At 39.0% G+C, this 16,845-nt stretch overlaps 1 protein-coding gene across 1 annotated transcript in view; it reads right to left on the bottom strand.

Moving 5' to 3' along the window:
* Positions 1-16,845, bottom strand: part of ROBO1 (roundabout guidance receptor 1) — a gene marked incomplete at its 3' end in the record, with an annotated part of 602,172 nt that overhangs the window by 72,099 nt on the left and 513,228 nt on the right. Inside the window, exons 6-8 of the mRNA XM_082220668.1 lie at positions 14,892-15,012; positions 14,251-14,389; positions 12,430-12,557 (exon numbers count right to left, since the gene is read on the bottom strand). Of these exons, the coding sequence (XP_082076794.1) occupies positions 12,430-12,557; positions 14,251-14,389; positions 14,892-15,012 (388 nt within the window). The remainder of the gene's footprint in view (positions 1-12,429; positions 12,558-14,250; positions 14,390-14,891; positions 15,013-16,845) is intronic.

Below are 16,845 nucleotides of genomic sequence, written 5' to 3'. Positions count from 1 at the left end.
AGGCTACACCAGGGGTCACCACACTCTGTAGACTAGCCAGAGCATTTCAATTTTTGATAGGATGCTGTAGGTGATAGTCACAAAATGTTTTAAATGAGGGGCCTGCAATAGCACAACAAGGCTGCCGTGGGGGCATGGCCTAACACAAAATTAAAGGGAAGACAGTCATTGCTAATTCTTGCCTCTACCCCATCCCCCGCCAGAACATCTAATGATTACCATTGGAAGTCAACTACAGTATGTCTTGCTGATCCCGATTATATAGCTATTACAGGCACAATAACCCTGTTTTTCCCCAAACCAGCCCTAAGCCAAAGCCTAGTCCAGGCATGGCCAAACTTGGCCCTCCAGCTGTTTTGGGACTACAGTTCCCATCATCCCTTACCACTGGTCCTGTTAACTAGGGATGATAGGAGCTGTAGTCCCAAAGCAACTGGAGGGCCAAGTTTAGCCATGCCTGGCCTAAGCCTACCATCCTATACCCATATACCTGCGAGTGAGCCCCATTAAACATATACAGCTTACTTCTGAAGTAGACATGTATACTGCTGTACTGTATACTAAATGTACAGTGAATAAGTGCCTGGACACCAGCTTCTGCACAGCAGGGGACTTTTTGCAAAGTTTCAACATTTTGCAGTTGCCTTTTTGGATGGGCTTGTTTAACATCCACCCTTATTGTGTAATACTATTAATAGAAATTAACTTCTAGGGCGTACTTGGTCTCAGACAAATGAATCATAGGAAAGATGCTTTCTGGTTGCTAGGGGGGAAAGGAGGATAAACTATGGAGATTCCATGGATTTCTAGAAAAGAGTGAAGACAGAAAAAGAAGATAGAATGCACTCAGTAGAAGGGAGAAATAGCAGCTCTTTTGGACCCTAGGAATTCCCATTGCCTGGTGTGCAACGAAGTTATACTCATTGGCTAAAAGCACTGATAGCTGGAAGTATAGAATCATAGAATCATAGAGTTGGAAGAGACCACAAGGGCCATCGAGTCCAACCCCCTGCCAAGCAGGAAACACCATCAGAGCACTCCTGACATATGGTTGTCAAGCCTCTGCTTAAAGACCTCCAAAGTAGGAGACTCCACCACACTCCTTGGCAGCAAATTCCACTGTCGAACAGCTCTTACTGTCAGGAAGTTCTTCCTAATGTTTAGGTGGAATCTTCTTTCTTGTAGTTTGGATCCATTGCTCCGTGTCCGCTTCTCTGGAGCAGCAGAAAACAACCTTTCTCCCTCCTCTATGTGACATCCTTTTATATATTTGAACATGGCTATCATATCACCCCTTAACCTCCTCTTCTCCAGGCCAAACATGCCCAGCTCCCTTAGACGTTCCTTATAAGGCATCGTTTCCAGGCCTTGGACCATTTTGGTTGCCCTCCAAGTAGCTTAGACTGGCTCAATTAACAGAAATCTCTTAGAAGGTTACTTGAGCATCTTGCTTCATAACTTTCCAGTACCAGAGACTTTCTTTTTTTAAAAAAAAAAAAGTCCAGAGTTTAGGGCCCCCTGGAGAAGTTAATCAATGCATTTCCAAAGGCCATGACACCCTCAGGTCCTGGGTTGATAACCCCACGGCTACACCATTACAAATACCGATCTCCTAAACATTGATCTATGGAGTGCCAACTTGCTGGGGGCAGGGAGAAGTATTCCAGGGTGAAACATAATTTTAAAAAGTTCCGAGAAATTACATGTTTCTAAAAAACACTGGCTATAATTCAGTGAATCACTTGTATATCTAGGTAATGGTAGATAAAGAATCTGAAGTGAGCAATTCACAGTTAGTACTGGGGTTTCCAACAAAGCTCACTGTGCAGCAACTGAGTACAGATTAAGGGGTGTGAAGATTACAGAGAAAAATAATGAGTTTTAAGAGTTCAAGGCTTATTGAGTCCAAAGCAGGGGTTCCCCAAATGTAGTCTGTGGAGCTTCATTCAGATTGTCCATGGGATGTCTGCATTAAATATTCACATTGATTTTTCTATATTATTCTGTTACTGTTTTTCTCTTCATGTGTATTGTCTGTTTTGGTTATTCAGTTGTTTTTTAATTTCACATTGGATTTTAATTGTATCTTCATTGCTTATTTTATTTTGCATAGGATGGAATTCAAAATGCAATACAATATAAGAAATAAAAGAATCAGTTAAAATACAATTAAAATCATACAGCATCTAGCACAGCATGGCTATAACAGGCAGAAAAATCATTACAAAATGCACCTAAACTATCACCAATTTTCATGTGGTCCTGGGCGGGGGTTGGGTGTTTGGGAACCATTGGTCTACACAGCATACTTCTTTTTTACATAGGTGTGCCCCTTGCAGTAAATACATTCTTTGTTCCTTGACAAAAATATACAAACTGTAGTCTGAAATGTAAAATTTCAAGGAAAGCTGTAGATAATAAATCTGTGGCCAAGACCAGCAATAATTCATTGATCAATGGCTATCAAACAATGAAATCAAGCGTATTCAATAAATCATTAGAGTGAAGTGATTTTTGACCTTTAGTAGTCCTGATGATACTTAAGAATGATCACCATAGACTGAAAGAGATACAGTTTCAAAAGAAATGTGGACTAGGGAGCTTTACATTCAGAAGCTCACATATGGCAGACTACTGCAAGTTGTTTCATCTTTCTTTTCAAGTAAAGATGAACCACAAACTTACTGGAGTATTCAGTATGCACTGGCAGGGCCAGAACTTATGAAACCATCATTATCTGGAAAGTTAACATACCGCATAAGAATTTTTGATTGTTTCTCTTTAAGGTTAGAGCAAAAATATATGTAACTTTATTGTTATTAGGGTTATTATTCACATTTGTTTGGTGCAAACTGTGCTTTAGACACTGTAGAAACAGTGACTAGTCTTGCTACTACAGAACCTTAATGTTCATGTTGATCAATGTGTATGTGATGCTCTTGAAAACCTGGCATGTTTCATGTTTGTGACACTGTGGGTAACTACCATTAGCTCTGCACTATTATAAATGTACATTTTATTTCTATTTAGAATGCTTAGGTCCCATCCTTCAGCCTCAAAATGATCTCAGCACAGGTCACAACAATAAAAATACATCCTAACACAAAAACCAGCAATTCCTGAAGCAGAAATATTATACAAATGATTCATTATACAGATTTCTCCATCTGCCCCTCCCTTCAACACAGAAATAGAGAAAACCCTAAATGGAGAAATTCATCCATCCCTACACTGCAGCCAAACTGGAGAAACTGGGATATCTTCAGTGAAAGCTGTTGTGGGCTTCTCTCAGCCTCCAAGAGCACTTGTTTAGATGCTGGTACGTTTCCTCCCAGCATAGTGAAGACTGCCACCAGAAGCCCTAGGAAATACAACTCCCAATATGTTTAATCTAGGCTGATTAAGCTGGGAAACACTTGGAACTCCATTTCTTAGGTCCTTTGCACCAATGGATTCCCTACAGAGGCAATCTTAAGAGAGCCAGTGTGGTGTAGTGGTTAAGAGCAGTGGACTCGTAATCTGGGGAACTGGGTTCGCGTCTCCGCTCCTCCACATGCAGCTTGGGCTAGTCACACTTCTCTGAAGTCTCTCAGCCTCACTCACCTCACAGAGTGTTTGTTGTGGGGTAGGAAGGGAAAGGAGAATGTTAGCCGCTTTGAGACTCCCTAGGGTAGTGATAAAGCGGGATATCAAATCCAAGCTCTTCTTCTTCTTCTAGGAAGAGATTATCAGTATCTACAACTGAGGAGCTTAGGTGTACTACCTGTGGGCACTGTAGTGTGTTTGGATATCTCTACTTGTTGCCTGCATACAAAAAATGCAAATAAAGGGCTTTGGCTTTTCTGATGCTTTGTGGAGGGTCTCTGTGTTGCCTATTTTAAAGCTGCATTGCCTGTTTCTTAATCTGTTTTATTTGTTTTTAGTGTGTGTGTGAACTTCTATTATGGTGGGGAGGGGTTGATTCTGAGTACTGCTGGGTTTTCTTAAGCAAAATTGTTATTTTGTGGTGTCCACAACGATTAGGTTTCCAAAAAGGCTACATATCCCTGGTCTACACCTTACACAGAAATCTAGGATCATGGTGAAAACCTATACCAGCCTCTCTGATGACAGCCATTCTTCCCTTTATCAAGGGGAGTGCTAAGAGGAAGCTTCCTCAAGTTTAGTGGTCTTTCCAAGACAAATAATTATGAAGACCATAGGTTGTTTCCTTAACCATCTGAGAGGGGGGGAAAGAAAAGAAAAACCAATTCTGAGCTGTGTCAAAGGAGCCATGTTTGTAATTAAAACACCCACACATTTATGTAAGACATTGCATGAAGATCTACTTCAATGTGCTGATGCTATTTATCAGTGAAAGCTTTTAACAGCTTCAATGTATTTACAAATTGTGTTACAAAACATTGATCAACTACTCAATATTAATTCTTTTATTGAATTTTTAGCAACCGCAGGAAAAATAATCTATTGTACTCTACACATAATAGAAAAATAGCTCCTTTGGGGGCTTTTGAATCCTCCATAAGTCTTCATAAACACACCAGCTTCCAATTGTTCTCAATTCATCAAACTGAGCTCATAAAATTACCTTTCTATTTCATTAGTTTTAAAGATTTTTATCAGTTTGCTTGTAAGAGGGAGGGAGCTGCCAGACTTCTAAGTTCATTGATAGAAATCTAAAACACTGTCATGGTTTGTAGCAGTCATTTAAGGTAAAATGGTTCTTCCTTTAAGCTGCACAACCAAAAAGGTATTTTGCATCATTTATTTTTCTGTAAAGAAGTGCCAAATTTTGAAGCCAGTGTGTGGTATGGAATATATCTGTCACCAAGGACTGTCTCATCTGCTTCTATTGGAACCCGAGAGGGATGTCGTTTAATTAAAAAAGGAAGGGACAGCTTTCAGAAGAGTATTGCAGTGGCATTTCACACAAAGGTGATCCATATACACATGGTGCTTGTATGAAGTTAGTTTGCAATACACAGTGCTCAGTTAGGTAAATATCAGGAATTCTGCATGCCCAACAGGACTTTGGAGTATGTTTGCTTTGAGCAGCCCTTCATGTACCACCCCAGATTTCAAACTCAAGAGCAATTGGCAATGTATTGAGTGGGAAGGTATGTTATTAAAAATGCCTTTTTAAACAAAACAAAAACCCAAAACAGTTCTTGTTTGTGACGATTTCTAGTGACTATCACAGTTGCAGCCTTCCAAATCACAGTCCTACACCAGTGGATTGCCTGTAAATAAATACATACTAGCTTTCTAGAGGTGGGTGTTTAAATTTGGAGCTTTTCTTTGGGGATTCTCTCCGTTGCACAGTCTTAAGTGCCACAACATTATAGTAGATTACTACTACAACAACATTGTGGTTTCTGACCTGAATGAGTTAAAAAAAGAACCTTTGGAGTTTTCTACAGTAGCCATCCAACAGCCCCAATCTGTTAAGCCATTTTGGAAAATAATGCTTTAATTGTGTTAAATAGGTGTTAATAGTTTCCATGTGGGAAATCTCTTTGTGAAAGATCTCATTTGCTTGAAAGTTATAACTTTTGGGCTTTTTTCACCCTTAGGAGTTTCTTTTTCTAAGTATAATTATGACTGAAGCCAGCTAAGTGTAATTATGACCAAGCCAGCTGGTTTGAAAAGAACTTGCACCCTAAAGATGTGGACAAAAATGCCACATTATAAGAAAATTAATGTAGGTGAGAAATCTTGTGTCAAGGCTTCATAAAGAGTCCAGGTCAGTGATTCTAGGAGTATCCCAAGAAGTTACCCTGAACTACAGTAAACCATACAAGGACATCAGTTGTTAAGTTTAATGTGCTTTTCAAGTCGCAATGTGACACTTAAGATTGGATAATCAGGTGTCTACAGTACCGCCTGGTGCCCATTGCGACTGGTAGCGCGGAAAGCAGGGAGACTATGGTCAGACTGATCCATAGCCACTTACAGGAGCAGCCAACTAATTCGTGTTTTATCCCTTTGCTCCTGCCTGCTAAGTTCTAAGAGGGCAACCCTGAGATTATGGAGGAGGAAGCTGATAGGCAGTTCTACCCCTGGGCTGGAAGTAAACAGGAAGGTAGGTAGTTAAGGGGCTGGCTGAGGGCATACTGAAGTTGGTGGGGCCCTCAGCTAGCGCCCACCTGCCTCCACTGACTGCCTTTTTAGGCTACAAAAAAACCGACACGTTGGCAATAAAGACAACTTGGCAAATGGCATAGAAAGGCTGGCAATTTATAAAGCAACTAGTAATGTAAATAAATCCAGCACAGTAATAAGTTTTTGAACTTTACAGGAACTTTTTTGTTTTGGCAAGCCTTTATGGTCATGTAACCATAGCATCAATTTTATTAAGTATAATTGTTTTAAAATTGCTGGTTTTATTTATATTTTGAAAGAAAAATGTCAACTTATGTTTGCTTTTTGTTTTAGAATTTGTATTTTTGTCAGCCACTTATAGATTTTCTGTTGAGTAAGTGATATATAAATTTTGTTAAACAACACAAAATAAAAGAAATGTGCATAAGCAACTTATGAAACTCTGTCTTCCTCACAGATGCAAAAGATCCATCCTTTTGGAAAGAGTTTGTAGACTATGGCTTGTCAAAACTCTCTTGGACCATGTGATTTGAGATAGTAGTCAGGGATGCATTTCATCTCACATTCTTTTAATCTCTTGTCTCTGATTCAGTTTTCAATAACCATATTGTAATTGAAGTTTTTAATGCAAATCTTATATGGCAAATCTTCTTGGCTATGGCAGAAAGAGCAAAGTGTTTTTAATAAAATAAAATGAATTCAAAACCATACAAATAAAAGCCCATTCCATTTTCTCATCAACGAAGTAGTTCTATCAAGAAAGAATAAGGCAGACATTAATTAAGCAGTTCACTGATTTCTGCATATGAAAACTTTTATTATAAATTGTTTATTGAAAATTGAATCACAGAAAAGCAATGGGAAGAATGTGAGCTGAAATGTCCCATATCTTTGAACTCACATCTAGTTAACAAACGGTTCTCCACCTACTGCGTTTGAAACTGCTCCTTGGCAACTTCTGTCTCTACAAGCAATTCAAGATGCAAATGTTCTGTGTAATTAGTTGAAATTTGCAAAGTAGTGTGTGTATGTAATACATAAGCTCTTGATCTTTCCCATCAAAGGAATACGTATGGAGTTTAATGGTGATTATTAGATGGGAAAGTGACTTCTAGGTAATAAAATATAAACCTCCATGGAATTTGAAGAAGATAAATATCTACTGTAATCCTAAACACATTAAAACAGATATATAGGAAGAGAAAATCAAGGTGCTGTAGCAGCATATGGGGAATCCATTTCATTTGGAGCTTACACAAGTGGGATTTAGGCATTGTGAGTGTTAAGGGGGAAAAGAAAAGCAGAATCAAAAGTCTAGCACACCTTTCCTTACAGAGAAGGCAGAGCTAATAATATTGGGGAGGGAACACAGAACTGATATACCTTGCAAGTTCTTAATTAATATGCTTCTTTGAAATATTGCCTGAAACCTCATCCCTTGAGTTTAATTTCATTTGGGTCACATGTCTAATGCAGGATTCTGCAGTGACTATCAGTTCAAGCACTCAGAAAAAGCATGTGGTACAGTTACTGTGCAATTATACCATCTTCATGTCTATGTGGGAAATTTATTTTTGACTTGTTTCCCTGTGCATAACATACTCCCTCCTCCCTTTTTCTTCTAGAGTGGCAACTGTGAAGTGGCTGGCTTAGCATTACATGCAAATCAGCACTCGTGGTGTGTTTCTGTAACTCACACCTGGCCGATAGCCCAGTGGGCAGAGCATGAAACTCTTGACCTCAGTGTCGTGGGTTTGAACCCTACGTTTGGCAAAAAGATCCCTGCATTGCAGGGGGTTGGATTAGATGACCCTCTGGGTCCTATCCAGCACTGCCATTCCATGAAGCCACAAGTGGTAGTAGTAATCCAAGAACAAACCTTATCTTCAGCTTGTGGCTTATTTTCAGAGAAACTGTCATGGAACTGCCATCAGCTCAGAGGTGAGAGGTGGAAGGGCAGTTGGGTTACAGGGAGCCTCCAAAGATCGTGAGAAGCAGTACTTCCTCCGTGGAGGAGGAAAGCCATGCCTCCAGTGGGGAAGGGGTGCAGGGCTCGGAGGATGCAAGGGAGAGACATAGCACCGAGCATGAACAAAGCGGGGGGGAGGCAGGTCCCCCTCTGCCCACGCCCTCTTTGCGCAGTTGGTTTATCCGCAGAGAGGGGAGGCGTAGGGAAGTTTAAGGACCGCCCACTCCCAGATTCTGCTAGCGAGTGAGCAGACATGGAATTGAGTCGATCTGCATTGTGAACGTTTTGGACAGATAATGAAGCCTTGAAAAGACCAACGGGGAGTCTTGCCTGTTTGCTCTCGAGCAACCACGCCAGCACACATAACAGAAACCAATGTAAGAGGCAATATGCCTCTGTATTTCAGTTGCTGGGAATCACAAATGCAGAGAGTGATATTGTACTCTCGAATGCTTGCAAGCGTCTCAGAGGCATATGTGGTTGGTCACTGAGAGAACAGGATCTCAGGATCAGGCAAGGCTTTCTTGGTGTTTTTATATGTGCTGGTTTGCACATTTAACTTTCAGTCAGCTCCTCTGTGCTTTATTTCCTCACTCTAGAAAGGGAGGAGCAAAGTTGGGACTGCTTGAGCTACATGCACCATTACATAGCTCCTGCATAGGCTATTTTGACTAACTATGGCTTATGACCCAATGCTGTAAGCAAGCACAGCCTCTTTAAGTAAGGGCAGCATATCAGAGAAATGGGCTATGCTGCCTGTTTCTCCAACATGTCAATTATGCATTTGCAGGTACATTTTTTTTTTGAGGGGGGGTTAACCCGTGTATAATATAAGCTGCACTGCTGTGAGAAATATATCACGTAAACACTTGAATGATCTCTCATTCCAGTTTGTGGTGGATTTGCTTGGGTCTAGCTGGGTAGTCTTGCTCTAAAATCCCTCTGAAGGCAGATTAAAATATGAAACCCTGAAAGGTGAAACCACTGAAAAATGCTTCCATATGGCTGTTTCTCTTTATAGAGGTTGTGGCTTGTAGAACTGTTTAACACAGGGGTTGTCCACATTTTTCAGATTCTTCATGTAAGCACCATCTGCTTCCATAAACCTTGAGTTGGAGGAGTGGAGACTCTCTATGTACTGCAGAGAACCCATGTACTAAGCCGTGCTACATTTTACAACAATTTTGTGGAAAAGCTGCCATGCCGAAACATTTTGGTGGACTTTATATTGGGTTTATAAAATGAAGATCAGTACTCAGTTATAATCCAGAGTAGAACAGCAGTTCATCAAATGAACACATAAACCTGTTTTAAAGAGAGAAGATGCCATTTGTAACATTCAGCAAGAGACCTTTCCCTTAATAAGAAATTGCAATGCATACTGAAAGCTGTAGACTGTCCACACAAAAACTAATTCTAAGAAAAGATAATGGATTTAGATACCTTTTATGTGTTATCAAGACAAAAACAAACAAGAGTGAGTTTAGATTTTTTAATGGCTTGGGCTTTTTTTTTTAGATAACCACTGATTGCTTGGCAGATAGATTAAAGATCCATTTTCAATCCTTCATATAACAAGATACAATCATTTTCTTCTTCAATATAGAAATTTACTTGGAAAGGAACTAGGTCCAAAATGATAACTCTTTGAATTTATATACTAAGAGAAACTAGAGAACTGTTCATGACAAATAAGGGGAAAAAACTACTACCATTGAAAGACAAGCATACAGCTCTGTCATTAGAGTTGCTTGAAATTTTACAAATAATTTCAAGTCAAGTTCACATTCAGCCTAGCATAAGCCCATGCAGTGACTTCAGGGGGGAAATGATAGGTGAGCAAGTAAACTGCCTATTGGTACTAAACTGCTGATAGCACGTTTTCAATGGAAAGAAAATGCTTCACTGTATTACTTTCTCGATTCCAATTCTCTCCTGTGCCTGTACCCGATCCTTGAAGCAAGGACACCGATCATTGCAATTGGACAATACTGGGTTTGCAAGATGCTCATTTCCAAGTCCAGTTTGTCCCCAAGGATCCTTTGATCACTTCACTGTCAGGAAAGGATGAATCAGGTTGAGGTGATTAACTTCAGTACAGTTCCCTTTGCCCACCGAGTGAGTCCCTTCTGAGTTTTCCCAGGTCCAGAGCCGTAGCTACGTGATCTTGTGTCCTTGGCAGAACTGTCCAGATTGTGCCCACTAGCCACAGACAAATTAGCTTTTCTTTCCACCTCTCCTCCAACCCCCCCCCCACTCCACCCATTCAATTATTCACGTGCTAATCAATATTTTTATTTATAGACATATTTATGGATATATTTTTAGCCAATTTTGTGGACCCCCCCTCGCCTGCACCCCTGGCGGGGGCCCACCTCACCATCCCCTAGCTACAGCCCTGCCCAAGTCCCTTCTAAGAACAAAACTTGCTCCATTGCTCTTAATGGCAGAAAGGTTTTTAAAGCTGTTCTTAACTTTATGCATATTTTACATCCTTTGACATGTTTATGCTTGCCTAGGAGAAAACTATATGAGTTACAATTCAGGTCCCCTAGTATCACAATTTCCCCTCTTCCAAAAACAGCAACAACAACAACACATGAAATTTCTAATTCTTTTTTACTTTTATCACACCTTAGCTTTGCAAACTGAAAACCAAATTCACAGATATACTGGCCTACCAATATTATCAATGGCCCTCTGGTTGTTGCTGGACTCCGACTCCAGCTAGCATTTCCAGTGATCAGCGATTATGGGAGTTGTAGTCCAGCAACATCTGAAGGGTCACAGATTCCCCGTTCTTGATTTAATTAAATATTCTGGTTTATGCCCCATTGCAAATCACTTTAGAACTTGAGAAACTTTGGTTCTAGTCTACAGACATGTACATACAAGGTTATGTTTCACTTAAGTATGCCTTTTGGATTTCATGGCATCCAAACTACTTGCAGATTTTTTATTTCAGATGTCTTCATGTAGTTACAAATTTATGCTTCAGCAAAGGAAACTCTTAAAAGTATCCAAGCATGCTATTCCTGAAAAGGCAACCAGATCTTCGTACTGGAAAACTTCATCAATTCAAATTGATTTGTAGAAAATATTTGCAAATGAAGGAAAAATTTGAGGGCAGTAATATTATGGTAAAGCTTTGTTACACATCTGTTTTCTTCATTTACAAAGCAAAGAACCACATGCAGGAATCAAAAGACTATATAGTTCTCTGCTATGAAACATAGTCTGTGCTCCCTTATACTTCAGACCGCAATAAGCAGACAGTAGATAAAGTATAGAATGATTCTTAAATCAAATTGTTGCAATGACTCATAAAAGTTTTCCCACCTTACAACTAAAATGGGATCTATTGTTCTAGCATTAAGCTGTTCAATTTAACATCAAAGCCTGACAAATAAAAAACCCAGTCTAGAAAGTATGCATTTTTATGCACAGTGAAGTGAACAATGAACTCAGTGTAAACCACAAAGCAAAAACAACAACAAATAGGCACAGTACTGAAATAAAAAATATCAAAATAAGTTTTAAGAAACACTCCAGATACATTATAGTCTAGAGACTATCATACAAGGAACAGAGAATAAGACAGAAGATCACAGCCATTAAACTGACGGGCAAAACGGTATGACATCATTGCCTGCCTTCTAGCCAGGAAGGGAAGCAAGGGATTATCTGAAGAGTCAACATCTGGAATGTATATATAAAACCAATGACAGATTTTCACACATACTCATTCATTGAGTTCCACTAGAATTTCACAGTGCAGTAGAAACAGTCATCTGTGACCTGTTTTCACACATTAATACTTGAAATGACTGAATAACTATATTAATCAGCTTGATATACTAAAACAAGGTTGTGTTCTTTAAGAAGTAGAAGTGCATCAATAAAGCCTGTGTTTCCATTAGCTGTATGAAAGATACTGTTCTAACAACTGCGCTACATTCAATAAAATACACTGGACACCACTAATAAATAAATAAAATCTCTTTTTTGAACTTAATCATTTAGGATGATGAGGAGGATATAACGAAAAACGTTTTATCCCTTTTAATTCTAAAAGTATTAACATTACAGACAGCATGCTTCTCAGACAACTGGGATACAAAATGCCTTCATTTTCCATTTCCATGATGGAGCATAACTCTTTTCACACAAAGAAAGAAAATGATGTTTGAAATATGTAATAGTTCAGTAGAAATCCACCAATAAAATAAGTAATCTTCCTAGATTTTGGCAATGCAAACTCTTGCAGTGATTATTTATGAGCCCAATAAAGTCACTGTTAAAAACACAAAATTCTATTTCCTTCTCATAGTAACAATAGTCTTTCAAAGCAATTTTACCTTGAACTGTTAGCGTTGCCGATGCTTCTGCTTTTCCAACCATATTTTCTGCAACACAAGTGTAAGAACCCATGTCTCCTGCCATAACTTTTCGAATTTTCAGTGTATGGTCATCACGGATTTCATATCTAAATCAAAGAGAAATAATCTATTAGACTGATTTGTCATACTGCTGTATATGAGAGTGGAGCAGGGCTGATTTCTCCAACAAGATAACTGTAAGCTACCAAGGGTATATGCATTGGCATCAATGGTTCTATTTCAGCTAAATGGAAAACCATAACAAGCCTTCAGCCTTTTTGTCCAATACAGTATACAGAAATATATTTAATATTTCCTCTCATGCTGATATGACCATTCCTTTTTTATGTGAGAACATTAATCATCTAGAAGAAGAAGAAGAAGATATTTAAACGGTTAAAACTGTTTGATCAAAGAAATTAATTGATTAAATATGCAAGGGTCAATTAATATATTCCATTTTTTAAGTACCCTGCCCACCTTTTTTAAGTTTCCTGGTTTCTGACTCCTTAGTCCCTTTCTCTGTTCCTCCTGAAATAAGCATGGCAAGGCAGGACTAAGAAACTCCCCTTGAGCAGCCTTCCTTCTTAACAGGGGCAAGCAAAATACACTGCTTTCGTTATTCCCCAGGTGGCCTATTCTTCAGGCTGCAACTACAGCCATATGATTGGTCTACACTTTGTGTCTCTCTTCAGCTGGAACCTCAGCTGGCATGGCCAGAAGTGAAGAGGCTGCTGGCGCACCAGATGTTTGGTGGCGCTCTCGCATACTTTACAGACACATCAGTGGCTCTATAGAGCCAACTATAGACTCACTTGCTATGCTCCATCACCTAAGCATGTGGCATACTAACACTGGTCAAAGTGTATGAAGAGATAATAGGAATAATTTTCTTCTTTTAGAAACAAACATTCACCTCCTAGTTCACATAGGACACTATCAGGAGCCCCCTGTCAAATTTTCACAGCTCCTAAGTGTGCTATCTTTATGCACAAATGCATTTCACTGTGTTTAAGGGGAGTTACTACCAAGAATCTCTGCAATCAAAGAGGGAAACTAATTGAACGCTCCGTTCAAGGAATGCAGGGATGTCAGAGTTGCTTTTAGTAAGACACTTGATCACACAGCATCTCAAACATAATATCAAGCTGACAAGTAAAAATGGACCAAGACAATTTGCATGATCTTGGGGACAGGGCAGAAAGTTGTGGGAGACGAGTATCTTTCACTTAACAGGATTGCTCTATCCCTTATATTTTCCCTGGCTCGGAAAGTCAAGAAAACCTTTTCGAAAGATGTTATTAAATGAATATGAAATTAATTAAACAGACTAAAGATTAACAGATTAACCATCTGATGATGAAATGGTTAAAGCTTCTTTAATTAAATTTATTTACTTAAGAATTTATAACCTGCCTTTCAACCTAAATCTTAGGTCCTGGAATTACAGAGTAGAGAATAATGAAGCTTTCTTTAAGACCACAGCACATTCACTAAAACATGATACCAGATAAGATTTCAATCAATAATAAAAACCACAGAGGTATCTAGGGTTGCACTGTTTTTTTGTAACAGAATAAAATGTTCTTGTGAAATTAGTAAAACAACTTTAAGCATGCTAGATTATGTGTGGAGTTCAAGCTTGTAAGATGAGAGAGTGTGTGCAATTTACTGTAGAACAATCTTGCATCACACTATTATTAGGCATGCTCTTCTGGCATCATTATTATTGTTTCACTCCAAGCACACAGTAAACCAAAACCACAATTTCTTGTAGAAGATTATTAAAGTCTGCTGCACCTTGCTTTAGGTAGCTCTCCGTCATCTTTTCGCCACCTTACTGTTGGCACTGGATCACCACGCGCTTCACAATTAAACTCTGCACTGTCATCTGCGGTTACTGCCAAATTACTTGGTCTCTTCACAAATGATGGTCTTTCTGAAAGAAACAAATGGGCAGCACAGGTTAGAGTGAAAGAAAGGATGGGGACATGAAACATGAAATGCATGCCAAATTCTAAAAGGAAAGTTGCAGTAGTTTTCCTGCAGGGCCAGCATTTACATTTTGGGGGTGGATAATGAGAATTTGCTTTATCCCCCTTCCTGTTTTATGGGCATTTTAAAACAAAAATACCATACGTAAGAGAGGTACCCGCAAGTAGGAAACCTGCCAAGTTACAGACAAACTGCCTATATGTTGGCTAGCTACCATTATCCCAATGTACTTTTTCTTGTTAGCGAGCAGAAGCACAGACCAAATGTTCTAGAACCAATGTCCCATGGTCTATGCTGGAGCAATCAAGGGTACTTAGGAAATGTTACCTTTCTGGCATGATCAAAGTATGCATTTACCCAGCCTTAAGGCAATATTTAGCTTTGGAGTCTGTATTTATTTTTTTACATTATATCAAGCTACTAATAAAGGAATAAGCTTTCCATACCTAAAACTGTGAGCTCTGCCACTTCACTCTCTCTTTCTCCCACCATGTTTGTTCCAACACAGACATATTTGCCAGCATCATTCTTCCTAGTATAGGTGATCATCAGCTTTCCTCCTCTGATCTAGAACAGGAAAATAATAATAATTAATAGTAATAATAAGTCTCAAACGGTTGCGTAAGCAGAATACAATTCGCACACCTACTTTTGCTTTTCTGTGAGTTCATGCGCCCTCTGAACAGTGTGGGCGGTGTTGTACAGTTGTGCAAGATCACTCCACCCATTTTCGTGTGATTTGTACTATACAACACAGCCCAAACAGTTCAGGAGAAGTATAGCATCCTGATCAATGGAAACAATAGTATCACTCTACCCTGCCTTGGTCAGACTCCACCTTCAATACTGTGTCCAGTTCTGGGTACCACAGTTGAAGAGGTATATTGACAAGCTGAGGGCTACCATCAGCAATACCAATAAGGGATCAGATTTTACCAAAGGATAATGATTGCATCTTTCTCATTATGAATAAAACTGCTTCAGCTAATAGTCCACAAGAAGAAACCGTAATATAATGATACAGTTCTATTTCCAAAGCCCAGCTGACAATATTATTGATGATGAGAAAGTGTATTCAAAAACGTATGTTTCTGAAGAACAACAGCTACATGTTTAGCAGCCTTCTTCTAGGGTAGAGGGGCAGATGTTTCAAGAGGTATCTAGCTCACTTAAAAACCTTTCTAGACTTATCCCCTATTTTCCACCAGATCATTAAACCAATGAATGTATTGCCCCCCCCCCAGAATATGCTGTGTATTAAGGCCAGTTCTGTATATATACTCAATCCACCACCTCCACTCTGCAGTTACATCATCTGAGTCTACTGATTATATAAACAAAATATGTACAAAAACAATTTTGTTTAATTTACTCTGCAGATATTATAACTCTGCATTCATTTATTTTATCTACTTTAGCAACTTTTATGAAATCAGTACTGTGAAGCAGTATTTCGGCAAGCCTATGAAGAAGTAGTTGTTTCTCTGTTCCTTTTGGGCGTGGGTAGGGAAACTAAGGCCCGAGGGCTGGATCTGCACCAATTGCCTTCTAAATCTGGCCCATGGACGGTCCAGGAATCAGCGTGTTTTTACATGTGTCCTTTTATTTAAAATGCATCTCTGGCTTATTTGTGGGGCATAGGAATTCGTTCATTTATTTTTTCAAAATAAAGTCCGGCCCCCCACAAGGTCTGAGGGACAGTGGACCGGCCCCCTGCTGAAAAAGTTTGCTGACCCCTGCTTTTGGGCGATAACACTAATATTCCCTTTTTACCAGTATGGTATCCAACTGTGATACAATAACAGTCAATTATGTAAATGATTGACTGTGATGACTTCCTGCTTGATGAAAAGCAGGAGATAGTATTAGAATAAATCTTGTTATTTAATAGTGATTTGATGTTTTGATGTTAAGTTACCAAAGATTTACTTTATTATCTGAGGGCACACTCCCTCCAACTACTAGATAAAGCTACCATTTTTTAACTTCTATTTCCTTTTCTTTACAATTCAGTACCCCACCAAAAATTAATGTCCAGCTTTGAAAATATAAAGACTGTATAGTTCTTCTTAGCTTCTCTTTTTAATATCTATAAGAGACCCTGCACAGAAAGAATTCAATTTTGCAATGTAGTTAAATATAAATTGTATATGTACTGGTAATGTGGCGAAAGTGATGAAAGTTATGTAACAGTACTTGTGTTTAATACTTCCATATTCTCTTGATTTTTCTTTGTTGTTGTCCTAATAAAAATAAAAGCAAAACAAAGAAACATTCTGTTTTTTATCTACCCAGGAACCTGTTTGTTGTGCTTTACAATGGGAAAAGATCAGGGCAACAGCTAGAGTTTAAATATTGTGGAAGGATGTAAGAAACTGCATGTTTCTTTGTCCTAGCAGT

The sequence above is a fragment of the Podarcis vaucheri genome (assembly GCF_965113315.1).
Source record: "Podarcis vaucheri genome assembly, chromosome: 4".
In the NCBI taxonomy this organism is placed as follows: domain Eukaryota; kingdom Metazoa; phylum Chordata; class Lepidosauria; order Squamata; family Lacertidae; genus Podarcis; species Podarcis vaucheri.
This window is presented reverse-complemented; position numbering and strand designations above follow the sequence as displayed.